Genomic DNA, 18,699 nt, shown 5'->3' with positions numbered 1-18,699 from the left:
TCTTCTTGTCGGTGGTGGGGGGGGGGGGGGGGGGGGGATAGTTTTTCCTTTGAGGCTCCTCTTATGTCTCATACTCTTTTTGCTTTCCTCTTTTTTTGTTGGGTTTTCCCTTTTTGGGCGAGGGTGGGAATATTGCTGCAAATTGAACTGCAGACAGTAATAAGATGTCACTTTTAGTTGGAACAGTTACAAGATCAACCAAACACAAGACAAGATTGGTGTCTTTGTGAGCATTGTTAGCACCAAAATCCCCTTTAAAGGGACTGGCAAGGAGTATATTGGAGATGACATAAGTGAGATAGCTTCTGCTGTCAAGGTAATTTCTATTGTCTGCCGTTAACAAATTATTGAGCAATTTTTCAGTACACTAACAGAATCAATGTTCCAGACAGCTATTCAGCAATGCTGCAATCAGCTCAAATCAAAAATTGTAAAAAGAATTCATGCTCGTGAGCAGCAGGAAAGGAAGCGGAATCTGAGCAAGTAAGCGGATCATTTAAGGTTCATATTAGTAATTTATGTTTCATCAGTCAAATTCAATACCATTTTTCTGCTGGATGCAGGTATATTCCTAGTGCTACTGCTGCTATATATGATCTCCTAAAACAGACGACAATTGTGCATGCATCAAAAAAGAGACGCTTCAGGGATGACAATGCTGACCTACTAAAACAAGTTTCAGTTAATTCATTAACAAAAGATACATTCAGAGAAAAGCTTGCTCAGCATGTCGAAAAGGTATGATCCTTGTATAGATTTTATTCTAGGGCAGAGAAGCTTATGTATGACATTATGATCAAGTACTTCTGCCTTCAACTTGACAAGATGTTGTTTTTGCCTCTTGAATTTGACAAAGAAAGTGGTTCAATGAACCTGATTGCGGCTGTAAAATTGGAAATTGAGATGGTTCCCCAGAACCTGCTAATATTGCTATATTTTGTCAAGAAGGATCTGGATGAACAAAATTCTATATGGTTCATTGTTTTGTGTTGCAGGTGGACTACGAAATGGGTTTGGAATATGCCACACAGACCGGAGTGAATGAAGAACCACGGGAAGACATATACATAGAGTCACTGGATGAAGATAAGAAGAACTTAATAGACCTCCAGAGCCCCATATTTGTCTTCAGACTCTATCACTAGTTATTCACTTGCTGGATTGTCATGGGAATGTTGGTGTTTCTAATATTATTTTTCATTTTGATTTTGATTTTCATCAATTAAATTATAGAAATTCTAGAGGTGTAGAGGGCAACAAGGCAGAAATGTATTATGATAGGAAGAGAAAGTGCAACTTATTGCACCTATGTTTACCTTATTGTTTGAAGTAAAGCTTTGATAGTTCAGATCTTCAGTTTATCAATTATGGTTGAACTTTAAATAGTTCTTTTAATAAAATAGATATATTTTGAATGGCTCCTTTAAGAATATTAAGTGATTCAGAAAGGAACTATAAATATATTCTTGTGTTGATATAATTAATTTATGGTGACGTTGATGGTGATGGAGAAGGAGTTGCTAGTGTGGTGGAAGAAGAAGAAAGGAAGGGGTAAAAATGTGTTTGGGGTGGTGAGATGTGGGGTGGCAATTGGGCGGGTCAAAATGGGTCAAGACAATAAACAAGTCAAGACTCAATCCAATCCAAATTTATTTGGACCGAAATGGTTGGGTCAAAACGGGTCATAATTCAACCCGCCCAATTTTTAGTAAATTTTAATAGCTTTATTTGTTATTTTATAAGATTTTAGTACCTAATAAAATTATTTTTTTTCTTTATAATAGCTATATATAACATATAAATTTTAAAAAAAGTTTTTTAAAAATACTTGACAAAATTTCTCAAAAATCAATTTGAGTTACATATCAACTCAATTTTTAATGAATTGAAATGGGTTGTGTTGAAATAGATTGAACTAACAAATGGGTAGGCTAATAACAAATGAGTTGGGCCGGATTGGACGGGTGGGTTTGAATTTGCCACCCCTAGTGAAAAGGATAAACAATGTCCTTAAATTATGTAAAAGGAACAAAAATGTCCTCTGTTTATAGTTTAGCTCAAAAATGTCCTTACCGTCAATATTTTGGCTCAAAAATATCCTTGCAGTCAATATTTTGGTCCAGAAATGCCCCTATAGTTAAAAAAAATGGGTCAAAAATGCCCTTTTCCGAATAAATATATTATTTTTTTCTTTTTAAACACCTTTTCTTCCTAATTAAAATATTATTAAAGAACACTATCCTTGTTTTCTTTCTTCTATGTTCTAAAATCACTACAACAAATAAAAATGTAGGAAATATTTTTTTTCTTCTTAATCTCATTTTATCAATTAAAATAGAATAACTTCATGTACCCTTTCGACAGATAATATATGTCATATATATAAGATCATAGTATATCCATCATTAATTTATATTTATATAACGATAAAAAATAATGATAATAAAAGAAGAAATATTTTCATTCTTTATTTTTTTCTGAATTGAAGTAAGATAAACATTTGCTAAATTTAAAAAAAAAAAAATTAGAAAAAGAATGTGTCAAAAAGAAAATAATAATATATTTATTTGGAAATGAGCATTTTTGACCCATTAAATAACAATAAGCGCATTTTTGGATCAAAGTATTTACAACAATGACATTTTTGGACCAAACTACAAATGAAGTGCATTTTTGTTCCTTTTGCATAGTTTAAGGCCATTTTTGAATCTAAGTATTGACGATAAAGACATTTTTGAGCAAAACTATAAACGGAGGACATTTTTATTCCTTTCACATTATTTAAGGGCATTTGAACCCTTTTCCCTTTATTATATACCAAAAGACAAATAAAGAGCTTTGGACCAAAAGTGACCAAATCCCAAATTAAAAAAAAAAAGAAAAAAAGAAGAAGAAACAAATGAAACATAGATACCATCGTTATCCAAATGAAACAAATGTTGAAGGTATTTTTGTAAAGATAATAAGGAAAAAAGTCTTATGTATTTCTTAATTTTGCGATTAAGAGTTGATATATTCATCATTTGATTAAAAAGGACTCATAGATACCATCGTTATCCAATAAATGACATATATTTGTCGTTGTCGTTAACATACCAATATTTATTAAATCTAAAAATATACTTTTTTTAAAAAGTTTTAACATTTTCACATGCTTTAGATCATAAATTAAAGGGAAAAGGCTTAAATATGCCATTGAACTTTCAAAAAAGGCTCATTTATGCCATCCGTTAAAAGTTTGGTTCATCTATGCCATTACCGTTTAAGAAAAGGCATTCATGCCATTATTTTTTAACTAGTGGTTTTGCAAAACCATTTTTACACGTGGTCAATTATAATTCGGCCACATCATTAATTTTTTTAATAAAAAAATTTGAAATTCTGAACAAAAATTGAATTATAATTCGGCCACGTCATTATCTTTTTTTTTTAATTCAATTTTTGCAAAATCATTTTTTACACGTGACCAATTATAATTCGGCCACATCATTAATTTTTTCATAAAAAAAATCAAAATTCTGAACAAAAATTGAATTAAAAAAATAATGACGTGGCCGAATTATAATTCAATTTTTATTCAGAATTTTGATTATTTTTTTTTATAAAAAAAATAATGATGTGGCCGAATTATAATTGGCCACGTGTAAAAAATGGTTTTGCAAAACCACTGTTAAAAAATAATGGCATGAATGAGCCTTTTCTTAAACGGTAATGGCATAGATGAACCAAACTTTTAACGGATGACATAAATGAGCCCTTTCTGAAAGTTCGATGGCATATTTGAGCCTTTTCCCTAAATTAAATGATATTTTGATATGTCATACATATTTTTAGTTTAAGATCATAAAATTCAAAAATCTTCTTTATTTTTTAAAATTTTGAGTTAAGTCAAAGTTCAACAAATATTGAAACGGATGGAGTCCTATTTAAAGAAAAAAAAAATAAACCTTATCAAAAAGAAAGAAATAACTTTCATCTCAAAAATAATTTCAAATATAATAGCAATTCTACATCTTAAAAAATTAAAAAAATAAACTTTAAATCAAATTTTAAAAAAATAATAAGTTCTAAGCCTCCAATTCATTTTTATCTAATATACTTGAGCCGCCCTCATTCAATGCAGGGCATCTTGTGTCTAGTGATCATGTAATGAATTCTCAGGGGAAGAGTCAACCTTGGGTATTGAAAAAGGTACTATCATTTTCGAATCGGATATTACAATAGTCAAACATTATTGGTAAATCACTTCGATTTTTTTTTGGGCATTCGAATTTGGAAAAGTTATTTAAATACTCTACATAATTTATTTTATTACTCTATATTTTTTTAAAAAAAGTTATCATATGAAAAAATTATAAAAATCTTTACTCTATCTTATTCTTAAATATATTATTTTACGTGATATATCGGGATGTTGAGTGATGTATCTCAAATCGAGACGCATGTATCGGGACATTGTGAGATGTATCCAAAATCAGAACGCGATGTATCGATACGTTTTGAGATGTATCGATATTCCATCAAATTTAAGAAATTTTGTAAATTGGAAAATAATAAAGATATGATGAAATTAGCCCTTAATACTATGCGATTTGTGTAAAATTTCCTTCTAATTTAGTCATCAGGTTTGGGTCGGATTTTGCAATATCTCAAGGGAATAAAAGAGAGGTTGAATTTTTCTTTTCCAGTTGGCTCGAGTTTGGAAGGGTAAAAAATAATGGATGAAATTATTTTAAAGCAACGTGGTAATTTTCCAATAAAAAATTAAGAAAATTAAATTTTAATTTAGTAAATATTAATCTATTAATGAAAACGATAAATATAGATTATTTGTTGGATTCAAATTTATATCATTTCTAAATCGTAAAGTTAAGAAATATATAAGATTTTTTTTTCAAGATGATATAACAAAAAAGTAAATTTAATATTTTCCATTTTAAAAAAATTTATAAATGGTAAATGCTCTCGGAACTAAACAATCAAGTATAATCCATAAGAATTGTGATGGAGTAATACGTATTCTTTCATCTTTAACCCAAAACTTAATTCGAATCCCCCTAAATACAAAATCGATTTTCACTTTTCCTACAGAGCACGCTCTACGAAATCAAGTATAGCTTGGAAATGACGTTCCGGAACTTTCCCAATTAAAGTTGCAATAAGTGATTTTGCCTGTTTTTATATTTTTTATTTTTATTTGTCCCTTCAAAGGTACATGCTATTCATTTTTTTTTGTTTATTGTTTAAAATTTAATTTTTTATTTGTTATTCTAAAGACATTTAAAAAATATATTTTATATTATTTTAAATATAATTATTTATCTATTAAATAATTTTTAAAATTCAGTATTAAATATTAATTAATAAAGATAATATAATATAATAAAATAATAATATGAATTCATTATTTGTTTGTGCCAAGTAAGTATTATATAAATGTAACAAGTAAAGAGTAATTAGGATTTTGTGATTTTCAACCATTTTTTTGCTTCTCTCTCTTCTTTATACAATTCACAGATACGTTTCTGCATTTATATTTTGTTCATCCATTTCTAAACCCCTTTTGCCTTTTTCTGGTCGGTTCCTTTTTCCCTTTAGCTAAAGAAAAATATAGTTAGAAAATCTGCTAAACTTTTTGGGTTTAATCTGTTGGAAACTCTTGTTTTGCGCATGGCTGTGATGGATGAGATTGGAATTGATATCAGGTTAGACTTGATTTTTTAAAGCCCCGAAGATTTATTTTTTCCGAGTAAATTAATGTAAAATCTGGATGGATATGAGCAAATCTACCATCATTTGGCAGAAATTGTAAGTTTGATGATTTTTTTGGCTCTGTATTTAATTTGGGTTTTATGGGTTTATTTTTTCCTGATCATTTTCTGTTTTGATGTAATTGGTTTATGGTATCTTTGAGACGTTGGGTGTGTGAATTGACAGTCTTTTTGGTTGAATTATATGAATTGATGGAATTTCTGATGTGGGTTAATGCTTGAGAATTCTAGAAATGATGTTGGATATTGAGAAATGAGTATTTGGTTATTGGAGTGTGATTATTTGGATTTTGTTAGTTGTTGAATTTTGTGATACTTTGAGGATTGATGTTTTAATGAATTAAGGGGGTCAGGGATTAGTGTATTTTCATTAGGTGTGTATATTTTTGTTTTCATTTGGTTTTGGATGGAGTACTGTTTGATTGATGCTGATGGATTGGGAAACAGCTCGGACATTGAAGTCGATGACATAAGGTGTGACAATATAGCAGAAAAGGATGTCAGTGATGAAGAGATTGATCCTGAGGAATTGGAGAGGCGAATGTGGAAGGATCGTGTCAAGCTCAAGAGGCTTAAGGAAAGGCAGAAAATTGCTGCACAACAAGCTGCAGAGAAGCAGAAGAACAAGCAAACCACTGATCAAGCTCGGCGGAAAAAGATGTCAAGAGCTCAGGATGGGATTTTGAAGTACATGTTGAAACTCATGGAGGTCTGCAAGGCTCGAGGATTTGTTTATGGCATTATACCTGAGAAGGGTAAACCAGTGAGTGGTTCATCTGATAACATAAGAGCTTGGTGGAAGGAGAAGGTGAAATTTGATAAGAATGGTCCTGCTGCAATAGCCAAGTATGAAGCAGAATGTCATGCAAAAGGAGAGGGAATCGGCAACCAAAATGGGAACCCACAAAGTGTTCTGCAGGACTTGCAAGATGCAACCTTGGGGTCCCTTTTGTCTTCTTTAATGCAACATTGTGATCCACCTCAGCGGAAGTACCCATTGGAGAAAGGTGTCTCACCACCCTGGTGGCCATCAGGGAATGACGAATGGTGGGTGAAAATGGGTCTGCCTAAGGGTCAGAAACCACCGTATAAGAAGCCACATGATTTAAAGAAAATGTTTAAAGTTGGTGTTCTAACTGCTGTTATAAAGCATATGTCACCTGATATTGCAAAGATCAGGAGATTAGTGCGGCAGTCAAAGTGTTTACAGGATAAGATGACTGCAAAGGAGAGCTCAATATGGTTAGCTGTTTTAAGCAGAGAGGAATCCACTATCCGGCTACAAACCAGTGACAATGGGTCATCTAGCATAAGTGAGGCACCTATTAGAGGTCATGGTGACAAAAAGAAACCTTCTGTTGATAGTGACAGTGATTATGATGTTGATGATGTTAATGTCTCTGTTTCATCTAGAGATGAGAGGAGAAATGAACCATTGGATGCTCGTCCTCTGAATGATGTTCCTCAATCTCACCAAAGTAAGGAGCAGGGAGATGGAAAACGTCGAAGAAGAAAACGTGCTAGGTCAAACTTTCAACAGACTCAACTGTCTCCCAGTGAGCAGCAACCTGATGACGTGGCTAGAAACACCTTACCTGATATGAACAATTCCAATGTTCAGTTTTCTGGGTACATTGCAAATGAAAGCCAACCAGAGAACAATATGATGGTACCGAGGAAGTCTGTGGAGAGAAACTCTGAGGGTCAATCTGACTTACCATTGAAAGACTCCAACCTTTCCATGGTTCCATCAGCTAATGCAGTCTCTACAGAGGAAGCATTCGTTGGCAATGGGCCATCAATTTATCCAATGTTGGAAAATTCTGAGGTTGTCCCATATGAATCAAGGTTTCATCTTGGAACTCAAGATTCCGTTGTGCAGCACCAGCTTCATGATACCCAATTGCAGAGCAGACCTCAGTTTTCTGGGATGAATAATGAACCTCCAAATTCCATATTTCATTATGGACCTCCAAACAATGGGTTGCATAATGGATCTCGAAGTTCTGTCCTACATCATGAACTACAGGATTCGGGTTTCACTCATGGATCTCAATATTTGAACTTGCATAAACCCCCCATATATCAATATTACACACCATCAGCTGAACTTGGATCAGCTCATGAAGAGCAGCAGTCTCACTTGGCATTCGGTCAGCCTCAGATTAAGCCACAGGATTCTGGAGTTAGATCAGCAGTGCTTCATGGAGATAGAAATGGTATTTCCAGAGAGGACCACCATTATGGGAAAGACACATTTCATAATGATCACGACAGACCAGCTGAGATGCATTTTGTATCTCCGATCACTAGTGGCTCTCCAGATTATGCTAGACTCAGCAGTCCGTTTAACTTTGAGCTTGATGTCCCAAGTCCATTAGATACTGGTGATTTGGAACTATTCCTTGATGAAGATGTGATGACATTCTTTGCCTCGTAGGCAGCTATATGGAAAATACAACTTTTAGAATGTGAGTTGCAGGGAAGCGACCTTATTCACTCCCTTTTTCATTGTTATTTAATAGTGATTTAATTGTATATCTTAACTTTTTTATGCAGGTACCTGAAAGCTGCGCCAACATATTGTGAACTAGAGTGAGTCCTCTCTCATAAAATGAGATCCTGGACCATAAGTTATGGTACTTGCTGTCAAAATGTAAATTTAGTGGCAGAAAATCTTTTTGTTTTCTTTTCTTAGCATGACTTTTACATATTTCAGCCTTGTGCTTCACATAAGTGAGATAGTTTTTGATTGACAAAGGCAGGAAAGCTAGAGTTCCTCATCATTTTCTTTAATCATAACTAACTTCTCGTCATACTAAATGATATTTTTCCAAGTGCTAAATGATAATGGGTTTTTGTATTTGTTCTATTCTTGAGGAAAGGCATTAGTACATGTTCCAGTAGCTCATCTCGATATTCTCTTTCTCTATAATGTGGAAACCTCATCAGTAGCCTTATTAACATGCCAACTAGGCTTCACAAATTTGTTAAATGATTTGTATAGCACTACCCAGTTTGATTTTTGTCTTGCCCAGTGCTGTCAAAGGCATGCTTGAGCCCTGAAGCAGGGTGCAAAACATGTTGGGTGCTTTGCTTGCTTAGCGGGCTCTTCAATGTCGTCATCAAGGCTTTATCACTTATTTTTCCTTGCCCATGAACATAATCCTGAAAAGGTGACACTAAACAATTGGTATTTCACTTATCATAATTTTTCAATTTCTTTGTCTATATATTTGTTTGTCGTGCTTATAATTAGTAGTCTTGGACTGCTCATACATATTTGTATTTTTTGTCTATTTGCACCTTTCTTCATTAAAGATTCAGTGAACCTTTAGAGTTTTTTTGTGCTTGTTGCCTTAACACTGGTCTCACCTCTATTGAGGGTTGATACGGAACTTCATCATAAATCTTGTAGTCTTAGTGGCAGCTTGCACCAAATTTGTGCTGTTTGTTGTGGAAAATGGTAAGGTAAGAGTGGAATTAAAGAGGAGGGGAAACAACAGTTTATGTTTTCTATTAGTAATAAAAGAGTGCAATTAAAATTGGGAACCCTTACATGTGATCTGAGTCTCAACACCAACTTTTCAACCCTTGCAATTGAATGTGATGGTGCAAAGTAGGAGGTAAATCTGTAATGAGATGAAACTAAACTAATTTCTGAGGGGAAAAATATATCAGCACTACTTCCCCTCCCCCTCCCAACTTTCTACCCATGAACAAACCATTATCTAGAACATGAGTATGTGAAGGTTCTCTTGTAATGCCAAAGAGATTGACTTGTTATGGCGTATTTTAAGTTAAAAGTTTTGATGTTCATCCTGTCACGAAGTCATAACTTGACCATATGTCATTTCGAATAGCACATATAAGTTGCTTCAGCGAGGATCTTTCATTTGCATTCAGTTGCAATGGGTTAGGTGATTAGGGAATAAGCTCCTCCTAGAAGGGAGGATACTTAGTTATAATAGCTAGGCATCATTGTGGCATAATCTTATTTATATTAACAGTTGAACATACGAATATCCATTCTCAAAAATAAAATTAGAAAGAGACAGTTGAACGTATGAATAATTTCATTTGATGTTCCCTCTAAGAAAAATGCTTTATTGTTGTTTCTACCTGTTGTGCTTTTGCTTTCATTCATGAGAGTGAAAAGTCAAAATGAGAATATGACAAGAACAGGAAGTCAGCAAGCGCGGGGAAATCCCATAGTCCTAGATACGATTTTGAAAAAAGTTACAAACTACAAAAGGTTTTCCTTATTTCTTTTATCCTTGTATGTCAAATACAAAAGTTCTCTGCTGAGAATGACTAATTGTGTAATCCAGTAAGGAGGTCTTTGATTATGTTTATGATGGACCCTGAGCTAGAACATAGAGGCTACCTTTATATTGATATATTCTAATGAGTACACATTGCAAATTGCAAGAAAAGCTTGATGGAAATGTGTTTTGTATGAAGGAAAGTGTTGTCTATGGAAAATGTTTTCTTGAAAAACAAGTGATTTATTTTTTATACTTATTTTCTAATTTTTGGCAAGTAAAAAACTATAATCCCAAGCACGTTTGTATGTAATCTAGGGAAACTCGATGTCGGTGGGGAGTGGGGGTTGGGGGATGGTGGGGTGGGATAATTGAAGGGGTTGGGGTTGGGGGTGTAGGTGGGTGGGGAGAAGACAATGAACTTATAGAATCTCACTTATGAAACTTGTTTCCCGTACTTCTGTTAAGGAAGTCATTTTCCTCATTTACAAAGAACTTGCTTTCCTAGAGAATATTTTTAGAAATATTTTGACCAACCCAAAATGTGAAAATTGGAAAACATTTTCTGGAAATGTTTTCCTCCATGCCAAGCACCTCCTAACAGGACAGAGTGATAAAAAAAGAAGAGAAGTTGTATTAAAAAGATTCTCTTTGTTGTATATTTTGGTCAACACATGCATTCCTTTGTCGATATATAACGAAGAAGTTCTGAAGTGTATCGTTTTTTAAGATAGTATATACCCAATTTATGTTGTCTTCTAAACAAGAATATCTTGTGAAATATAATGATATCATTTGACCCGCATGTAGCACTTGTTGATGACAAATTGAGAGAGAGTTGCTTGTGATGATTTGCATTCCCAAGCAATGGTCCAAGTGCACTGGTCTGTTGGTATTGAACTATAATGATTGAAGGTGTTAAAGGAGGATGGGGTTGAATTTAATCACATGCAAGGAAGTTATCCTAAAATCCTTACTCCCTCTGTCCATTTTATGTGATGGTGTTTGATTGTTTGAAACTTGTGGTTAAAAAACCATGGAGATTTGTGTGGCTATAAATCTTATTAAGAGTAAAATGGAAGTTTAAACTTAAATAATTGTTTAAATATAGTAAAGTGTCATTTGTTGTGGGACAAATTAAAAAGAATAGTGTCACATAAAATGGGATATGGGAATACAATATTCAGAATCCATACAAACTTAAGGACAATATAACCCAACGAAGCAAAAAATCGTTATGGTGATGCCATTTTGTTGGGGTTGAGACTTATAGCCTATTTGGCCAAGCTTCCATTTGCTTATTTTTAAAAAGTGCTTTTGGTCAGAAGTGCTTTTCGGAAAGTACTTTGGAGAGTTGCATCTATGTTTGGCTAATCAATTTGAAAAGCACCTTTGCCAATATTATTGCAGTAATTTTGCTTGACTGAAGTTTAAAAGTGCTGCCGGGAAAAGTTATTTTTTTTTTTTTAGTTTTTGGAAAAACAACTTTTGCTACTACTCAAACCACTTATTTTTTCTCTAAAAGCCAGGCCAAACACCTCAATTTTCTAAAATAAACACTTTTGGCTTCGCAGAAGCTTTGGCCAAACAGGCTATTTAGTCCATTGCTTGAGACTGAGTCAAGCAATACAAGTTGAGTAGAAGTTGTTTTGAAAAAAATATGTTTCAACCAGTGTTAAAGGCACAAGTTCAATGTCAAGCCAGCAATAATGCGTTTCTATGTGCAAAGAGATTGAACCTGAGGCAGAAAAGGATCAAGGAGCGTTGAGCTCTTTTGGGGCCTTAAGAGCAAAGTGAAGGACATTATTGAAGACGTGTGCAAATGAAGAAAAAAATGGAACACTAGAAATGTACCTTCAAGGATAATAACTATGAACATAAAAAATAACTATATGGACAAATGAATAGGAAAAAGTTAAAATTAAGAAAAGTTAACTGTTGTTTAGAGTGGAGATAAGATGCATGCCTTAATGATTTGGCACTTGAATTGAAGCATTGCTGGAGTGAGGGAAGCGCTTGGTCTGGCTGGAACTTCTGTCTTGAGATGGACAACAGGATGATCCAATCTTTTGAGCTTTTATCTTGTAACTATTTACGTTACAGGTTGTCTAAAGAAAATTCAACGAAGGCAAAAGTTCATATATATATTTGCAGGAAGTGTGAGGAAGTTAAAGAGTGGCACTTGAGCCTTCTTTATTCTATTTTTATTTCTTTCCACTTTATTTATTCTCTGTGCTCTTTCTTTACCGCCTTGTGTTTCTTTGATTTGTTCAATAATATAGAGAAAAGAGTAAACTGTAACCTTGTGGGCAAGATTCAGCTAGTTAAAATTTTGGCTTGAATTAAGCTTTACTAACCAAAGATCCTGACTGCATAATCTCTTTGACCCTTGTACTATTTGTAGAAAGTAGGCTATCACTCTAAGATCATTACCACGAGGTTGTTTTCAAGAACGATTATTTGTTCTGATCTTTGTATATGAGATGTCAGGAATTCTACACTGGTTCTTGTTTGATGGGTCAGAAAACTATTGTGCGGGGAGTATTGTTAGTTAACAGATAAGAAGAGACGAGAAATTGGGAAGGTTCTGTGCTTGTGCTGTGTGCTTACTGGAATCATGGAACTTATTTGTTAAAACTTTAAGAGAACCACTGTGTTTTAACTCTGAGATACAATACCTGAACGTCTTGCTTGTTTACATTGGTCTTCTCCTCGATTGCAGGATACACCCAATGAAGAAAATAAAAAGAGAAATCTTAGAAAAATAAAGTAAGTTCATCAGAAACCAAACCGGTGAATATGAAATCTTTCCATTTGTTGTCAGTGTTCTAGTCTAATTGCTTCTGCAAGTTATAAGACATGGTCAAGATTCCTAGCAACAGGTTTAAAGGTGGCCAGCATGTCCTTAATGCTGAAGAATACAACTTTACCAATGTTCAAAAAAAAAAGATTCCTAGCACCAGTTTGCAGGAGCCTTTTTTGTGGGTAACAAAAACAAAAAGATGGGAGGTAGGAGGATCATTTCTGGTTACTGCTTGGGGGTTTATAAATTATGGGGGAAGTTCCTAAGTTTGGAGGTATTTTACTCGTGCCCTCATGCAGCTCAAGTAGCAGGTTAAGATTGAGGGAGAAGCAGAGGGATAGATATCAGTTAGAATATAATGGCCTTTAGAGATTGTTACCTTCCTTTAACTCCTTATTGAGAATATATCCGAGGCAAAGCATCTGCTCATTCTTTGTCAGGTTGGATGAAATTGAATCACTTAATTTAACATCCTTTTAGTTGAGTGCCGAGAGTGTTTATGTACTTGAGTTGTCTGCTTTGGATTTGTCGTGCTTTATGCAGTTTGGTATTTCTTTGACTTGTATCTAAGAAGATTTGTCATTATTAATGTGCCATTTAGACGAATGTGGACATAGTCGGTCAATGTGTCAATTTCTAGCAAGATAACTTCAGTGAGACATGGGACCTGTTTACATGTTGCTCGGACTCTCTGCACCCGTGTCAGGTCCTCCAAAATGTGTTACTTTTGGAGGATACAACATGCACCTGTATCCGAAAGAACTAACAGGCAGGTTAGGTTTAGTGCTTCCTCTCTCTCCCGCTCTCTCTCTTTTTAAATGACCTATTGCATCTGAAAGAATTGAAAAACAGATGCAATGGATGTCTGAACCTGTTTCTAGGAGCCTGGCATTTTGCATGATCTAGTGACAGAATCAGGATTAACTTCTCCGTTACAATATACTGCTTTCCTACTTTTTCTTTCTGTTCTTTTCTTTTTGCAGCACAAATGATATTATCCTTGTGGAGGTAAAAGGACAAATAATAGCCAACACACAGTTTCGGATATTTTCATTAATTTTCTTTTTCGTCATCTGTTAAGAAGGGAAAGTTTCACTGGTGTTTTAATAGATTACAAGCGGAATGCATATGTTAATTGTTTCATCCAGGTGTACACATATCACGAATCGTCTTTGATGGAAAAAATATAAACGATTCAAGTAATTTGCATGGGTATGATAGTTTTTGTTTTTGTTTTTCGTTTCTTACTCCTGATTATGTCATGCTCCCTTCTGGACATGTTACTATCGGAATATGTACCTTGAATGGTGTAATGTTAGAACCTCGGAACCTCTTCCATTTTGAAGTTAGTCATATTTGTGTGTCACTAATGTTTGTTGATATTGTGCAAACTAGAAGACCTTTAGGTCTATCCCTACAGAAGAGTCTCATTAATCAGTCAGAGGTGAGATATAGGAGTTTTTGGTTGCCTATCTATTGTTGTTTATTTGCACAACTAAGGTCGTACTACCAAGGCTTATAGTCTAGTGGTACCGGTGGTGGAAGCCTATGGTATGTGTGATTTGCTATTTAGTCAGTAGCATCTGAAGTGATTTGCATGCAGTTCTACTGAAGGTTCTATGACTTCTCAAGTGAGTATTTGTAGTTGGGGGACCTCGCGTAAAGCTACTATGTTTCATGGTTTGTTTAAAGAAGCTCCGAGCAGTCTGTCTTTCTCGCGTCCCTCCATCTGCTAATCTCTACCAACTTTTGCACTGGGTGGTGATCTTTACTAATGATATTATGCTTAATTTGTTCAAATAACATGTTATGGTACCTGAAGAATGGTTTTCTTCCAGCTCTATGATGCATTTCGACACAGTTTTACAAAAAAAATGCATGTTCAACACTAGTTGTATAGGATTTAGGTGGGTGTACTCAATGTTGTTAAAGGCACTAATTCTTGAAGCCTAGGTGGTTTGTTTTGTCTCTCCCTTAATTGACGCGTTATACAAGTGTCAAGATGCTAAGGTACGTGGTAGATGTAGGTATGGCAATGGGGGCGATGCGGGGTGGGTTGAGCTTAACCCGCAAATTTTTTAATCCGTCTCGCTTTGTTTGCATTATAACTTTTTTCATTTTTAACCCATCCTGCCCCTCCCCGCCCCGCTCTGCATAATATTTTTAATAATTTCTTTTTCTTGTTAAGTTTGATACTAAAAATAAATATATTTTTTTATTAAGTTGTATTAATTTAATAGTTAATGGCTTAAAAAAATATTTTTTAGAGGACAGGTAAGAAATTGTTTTACTTTTTATTGAATCATTTTCATTTACTACCTTGAATATTTTAATAGTTGTAAAGAAATTGTCTTAATAAATAATACTCTATCACTCTTATAACATGTTAAAAGTTAAAATTAAGTTTGAACTTGCATAAAATCACATATACCTGCCTTGCGCGCCCCACATTAGTTTTTAAAAGAATTAGTTTAACCCGCCCGCATCCCTCCCACCTAGCACAAACCTTAAATCTGCCTCGCATAGCCTTAAATCCAGGCTGCCCCATTGCCATCTCAACCTAGGTCTTTAATATCACAACACTAGACCATATATATGCTTGCGAAGTCGTGCACCACCAATTTGAGAAACTTTTTTATGTTTGAACTTTTAGATATTAGGAAAGAGAAGTTGGAGATTTATTAGTATAAGAAAGGGAAAGGGAAAAGTGTAGAATAACAAATATTTAGCCTATATTAGGTACTATAGCTACGGTTTAAGAAAATTATAATTTGCGGCATCAATTTTTGCTATTTGCCTAATTTGTATGATTCGCCTAATTTGTATAATTTGATTCCTGATTGTATAAATCTTGAATTTTGTATATGCTTATCCTAGCTTATCTGTATACCATTTATGAAAAATTTATAATAAATTACCCTGTTTGTATATTAGCAAGCGAAATATACAAACGGGCAGAAATACACAAGCCATAGCATCCATAGAAAACGAAACTATATCTATTGAGCACAATTATCGAAATTATAACTATAGAGCCTCATTATGTCTATTATGTTTACTATTTCTATTTTTTCTCAATAAGAAATTAGATATGGCAAATATAGAACTACGTTTTTTCATGTAACCCCAAAATTTGAAATGATCGAAGTACAGAAAACCTCCGGCACATTAACATCCTCAACTTCGATTGTACTCGAGCAAACAAAACGACATCACTATATATCAAATGCTTCCCCTCAATTTTAACACCAGCTCAATTAATGTACCTCAACAGCTCTCAACGTGATTCTAATGGATCTCTGAATGACATGATGCAATTTACGACTAGCTTTTCTCCTCTTGCAACCTTGCTCTAATGACTTGAAGTGTTAATGAATGTAAAAGAATTGATTACTACATTAAAAGCCCTTAATTAGGTGTAAAATGTCGTGGTTTAGGCTTAGAATAGGAGTTAAAACGACGTTGTTTAAGTACCAATATATGGGAAAGACCAAAACGACCTCAATTTAAAAAACTGACGAGGTGCCTTAAAAGGGAGGTTTCACGGACCGTTTAAGGCTCCACGGTCCGTGAAAAACTTCACTTGCCGTATAGCCGTCCGTGAAACTTTGACTGTCTGACAGAGCTTCACTAAAATGGGCATAACTTTTTTACTCCGAACTTGAAATGAGGCAAACTTGGTGACGTTGGAAAGAGGACTCAAAGAAATTTTATTTGATTGGTCATGTGCCACCTAATTCGTTATGTGCTGAGAGATATGATCATTTGAAGTTGACCCAAAATTTAAAAACTGATGATGTCTCTTTCAAGGACGACTTCACAATCCGTACAAAGCTTCATGGACCATCCAAGTATCTGTGAACCTTCCTGAGTTTTGGAATTCAACTTCATGGGTTAGGTGACGTGTCGTGAACCTCTTCATGGCCCGTGAACCTTTCGTAAAAAGACCTTCAAGTTCACCATTCACCACGGTTCGTTGTATGGTCCATGACACCCTGTACGGACCATACAACCTTCCGTACTCATGCACATGTACTCAACTAAAGCTTTTTCTCTTCCATTTCAAGTTCCAATTTTTGAGGTGTCACATGGATGAAGATGAAGAAAGAAATGACTAATATGGAAGAAGAAATGTATAAGAGTGCTTCAATGGAGAAGAAATTATTCGGGGAAGACTACAAAATAAAGAGAGAAGAAAAAGATTAAATATCATTTTAAAAAATGAGACCCACAATTGCATTATATTACCTCTAAATTATAAATTTCACATATTCTTAAAAAGATTAATTTATAAAAAAAAATATTAAAAATATTAGTTATATAATAGCCAATAAAAAAAGGTCATATGTATAGTTTTATAATTTAATTTTTCACTTGCTTTAAAGAGAGTGGAGAAAATTGAACATAAGGTATCTGTTAAGTCTCTATTTAAATTTTGGTGACTATTTTGACCAAAAAAGAGTCAAAACATTTAATTATTAGATTAAGTTAATTGAGACTGAATTAACATTTTCAAAACTTCTTATCTTTTTAAAACACAGTCCAAATTTTAAAATACAAAACAATCCAAATTTCTCTCCACCTTCTTGGATTCTCCACTTTCTTCAACTTCTCTTCTTCATTGTTCTTCCTCTCTTCCGACTCAAACACCTCTTCCTCAAATCTGCTCCGCCATCGCTCCCAATCGACTTTTGGCAACTTTTCAACTTTCGGGTCTCAACTTTTCAACTTTCGGCAATTGCTTCGATTATAAGCATCAATTTTCTCTTTTCACAGGTAAAATTTTTTATTTTTGAAAAAAATGAGGCCTTTTTAGTTATAAAGAAAAAGATGAACTTGAGTTGTCTTCTCTTTATGTATACGTTAGCAATTTTAGAAGTTGATGCTTGAAAAAGAAGACAAATCCGAAAAAACCTTAATTTGTTGTTGTTGTTGATCTCGAAAAATCCAAAAAGAAGCGAAATGTGATTTTTTTTTTTTTTGTTGTTCTCCAACATTGTTGTGTAATAGAAATAGTTATTGTGATTTTTGAGTTTTTCATAGACATATTTATTATTTGTATTTCTCGAACAATTGTTGATATATTGACTTCTTGTTGTTGTTTGTGTTGTTGTATTGAATCAATTGGTGTTATTGGTATTCTTGATTTTGTTGGAAAGAATGAAGAAAAGAAAACATAATCAAGACATCATAAATAATTTATTGCCTCCAAGAACAGTGCTAAAGTCAATTTTCTAGAGTTCACATGGTTTTTACTTTCGACAATTCATGCAAAGAGAAGGGATTTATTCTTCTTTACTTATAAACTCTTATATCTATGGAATAAGATCCCACTGCTATAATATTTTTGGACCAAAGCAACAAGTACAGGACAAAGTCTTTCTAAGATTGTTTTCTACACTTGAGCTAAGCTGAAATGCTTAATTTTTTTTAACCAAACTGAACTATTGGCTAATATATGATTCGTTGTTCTAACTTACACATAGTTATGTTGCAATTGGAGGAAGATTAGAAGAGTTTGTCATGGGGCCATGAGTTTTTCAATAGTGTAAGTTAGAGATTCTGCCCAATTGAATTTGAGCAGCAATGTCTACAAGGTGCGCATAACATCATAATCAGGATCGAGCTTTCTTTTCCTTTTTAGTTATAAAGAAAAAGAAGAACTTGAGTTGTCTTCTCTTTATGTATTCGTTAGTAGTTTCAAATGTGAGAAAGAAGTTTGATCTCTTTTCCTTTTAAGTTATAAAGAAGAAGAAGAAGAACTTGAGTTGTCTTCTCTTTATGTATTCGTTAGCAATTTCAAATGTGAGAAAGAAGTTTGATCTTGCGAAGAGTCCTCTTTGCATCAATTTTATTTTCA

General features: G+C 33.9%; 2 protein-coding genes across 5 annotated transcripts in view; both read left to right on the top strand.

Moving 5' to 3' along the window:
* Window positions 1–1,368, top strand: part of LOC102592185 (DNA topoisomerase 6 subunit B) — an 18,390-nt gene extending 17,022 nt beyond the window's left edge. The window contains exons 16-19 of one of the 2 annotated variants that reach the window (XM_006361224.2): window positions 178–316; window positions 389–483; window positions 564–738; window positions 996–1,368. In XM_006361224.2, coding sequence (XP_006361286.1) covers window positions 178–316; window positions 389–483; window positions 564–738; window positions 996–1,145 — 559 coding nt within the window. In that variant the 3' untranslated portion in view covers window positions 1,146–1,368. Of the gene's footprint in view, window positions 1–177; window positions 317–388; window positions 484–563; window positions 739–995 lie in introns of those variants that run through there. The other variant, XM_006361227.2, reaches the window with a different exon arrangement.
* Window positions 1,369–5,468: 4,100 nt separating this feature from the next.
* Window positions 5,469–8,643, top strand: LOC102591852 (ETHYLENE INSENSITIVE 3-like 3 protein). Of its 3 annotated transcripts, none has more exons than XM_015315210.1 (3): window positions 5,469–5,705; window positions 6,219–8,242; window positions 8,331–8,643. In XM_015315210.1, exons 1-2 carry the CDS (start codon window positions 5,671–5,673, stop codon window positions 8,209–8,211), a joined length of 2,028 nt encoding a protein of 675 aa, XP_015170696.1. In that variant the 5' UTR covers window positions 5,469–5,670; the 3' UTR covers window positions 8,212–8,242; window positions 8,331–8,643. The 3 variants fall into 3 exon arrangements, with proteins under 3 accessions (XP_015170696.1, XP_015170695.1, XP_015170694.1); XM_015315209.1 differs by having other exon boundaries at window positions 5,469–5,808; XM_015315208.1 differs by lacking the exon at window positions 5,469–5,705 and having other exon boundaries at window positions 5,826–8,242.
* Window positions 8,644–18,699: the final 10,056 nt, after the last annotated feature.

The sequence above is a fragment of the Solanum tuberosum genome, unplaced genomic scaffold, assembly GCF_000226075.1.
Source record: "Solanum tuberosum cultivar DM 1-3 516 R44 unplaced genomic scaffold, SolTub_3.0 scf00347, whole genome shotgun sequence".
Lineage (NCBI taxonomy): Eukaryota > Viridiplantae > Streptophyta > Magnoliopsida > Solanales > Solanaceae > Solanum > Solanum tuberosum.
The sequence above is the reverse complement of the archived record's forward strand: the minus strand, read 5'-3'. Positions and strand labels throughout refer to the sequence as shown.

Coding starts and splice junctions, on each gene's coding strand:
- LOC102591852 (XM_015315208.1), top strand. CDS start 6,178: ATGGAGTACTGTTTGATTGATGCTGATGGATTGGGAAACAGCTCGGAC.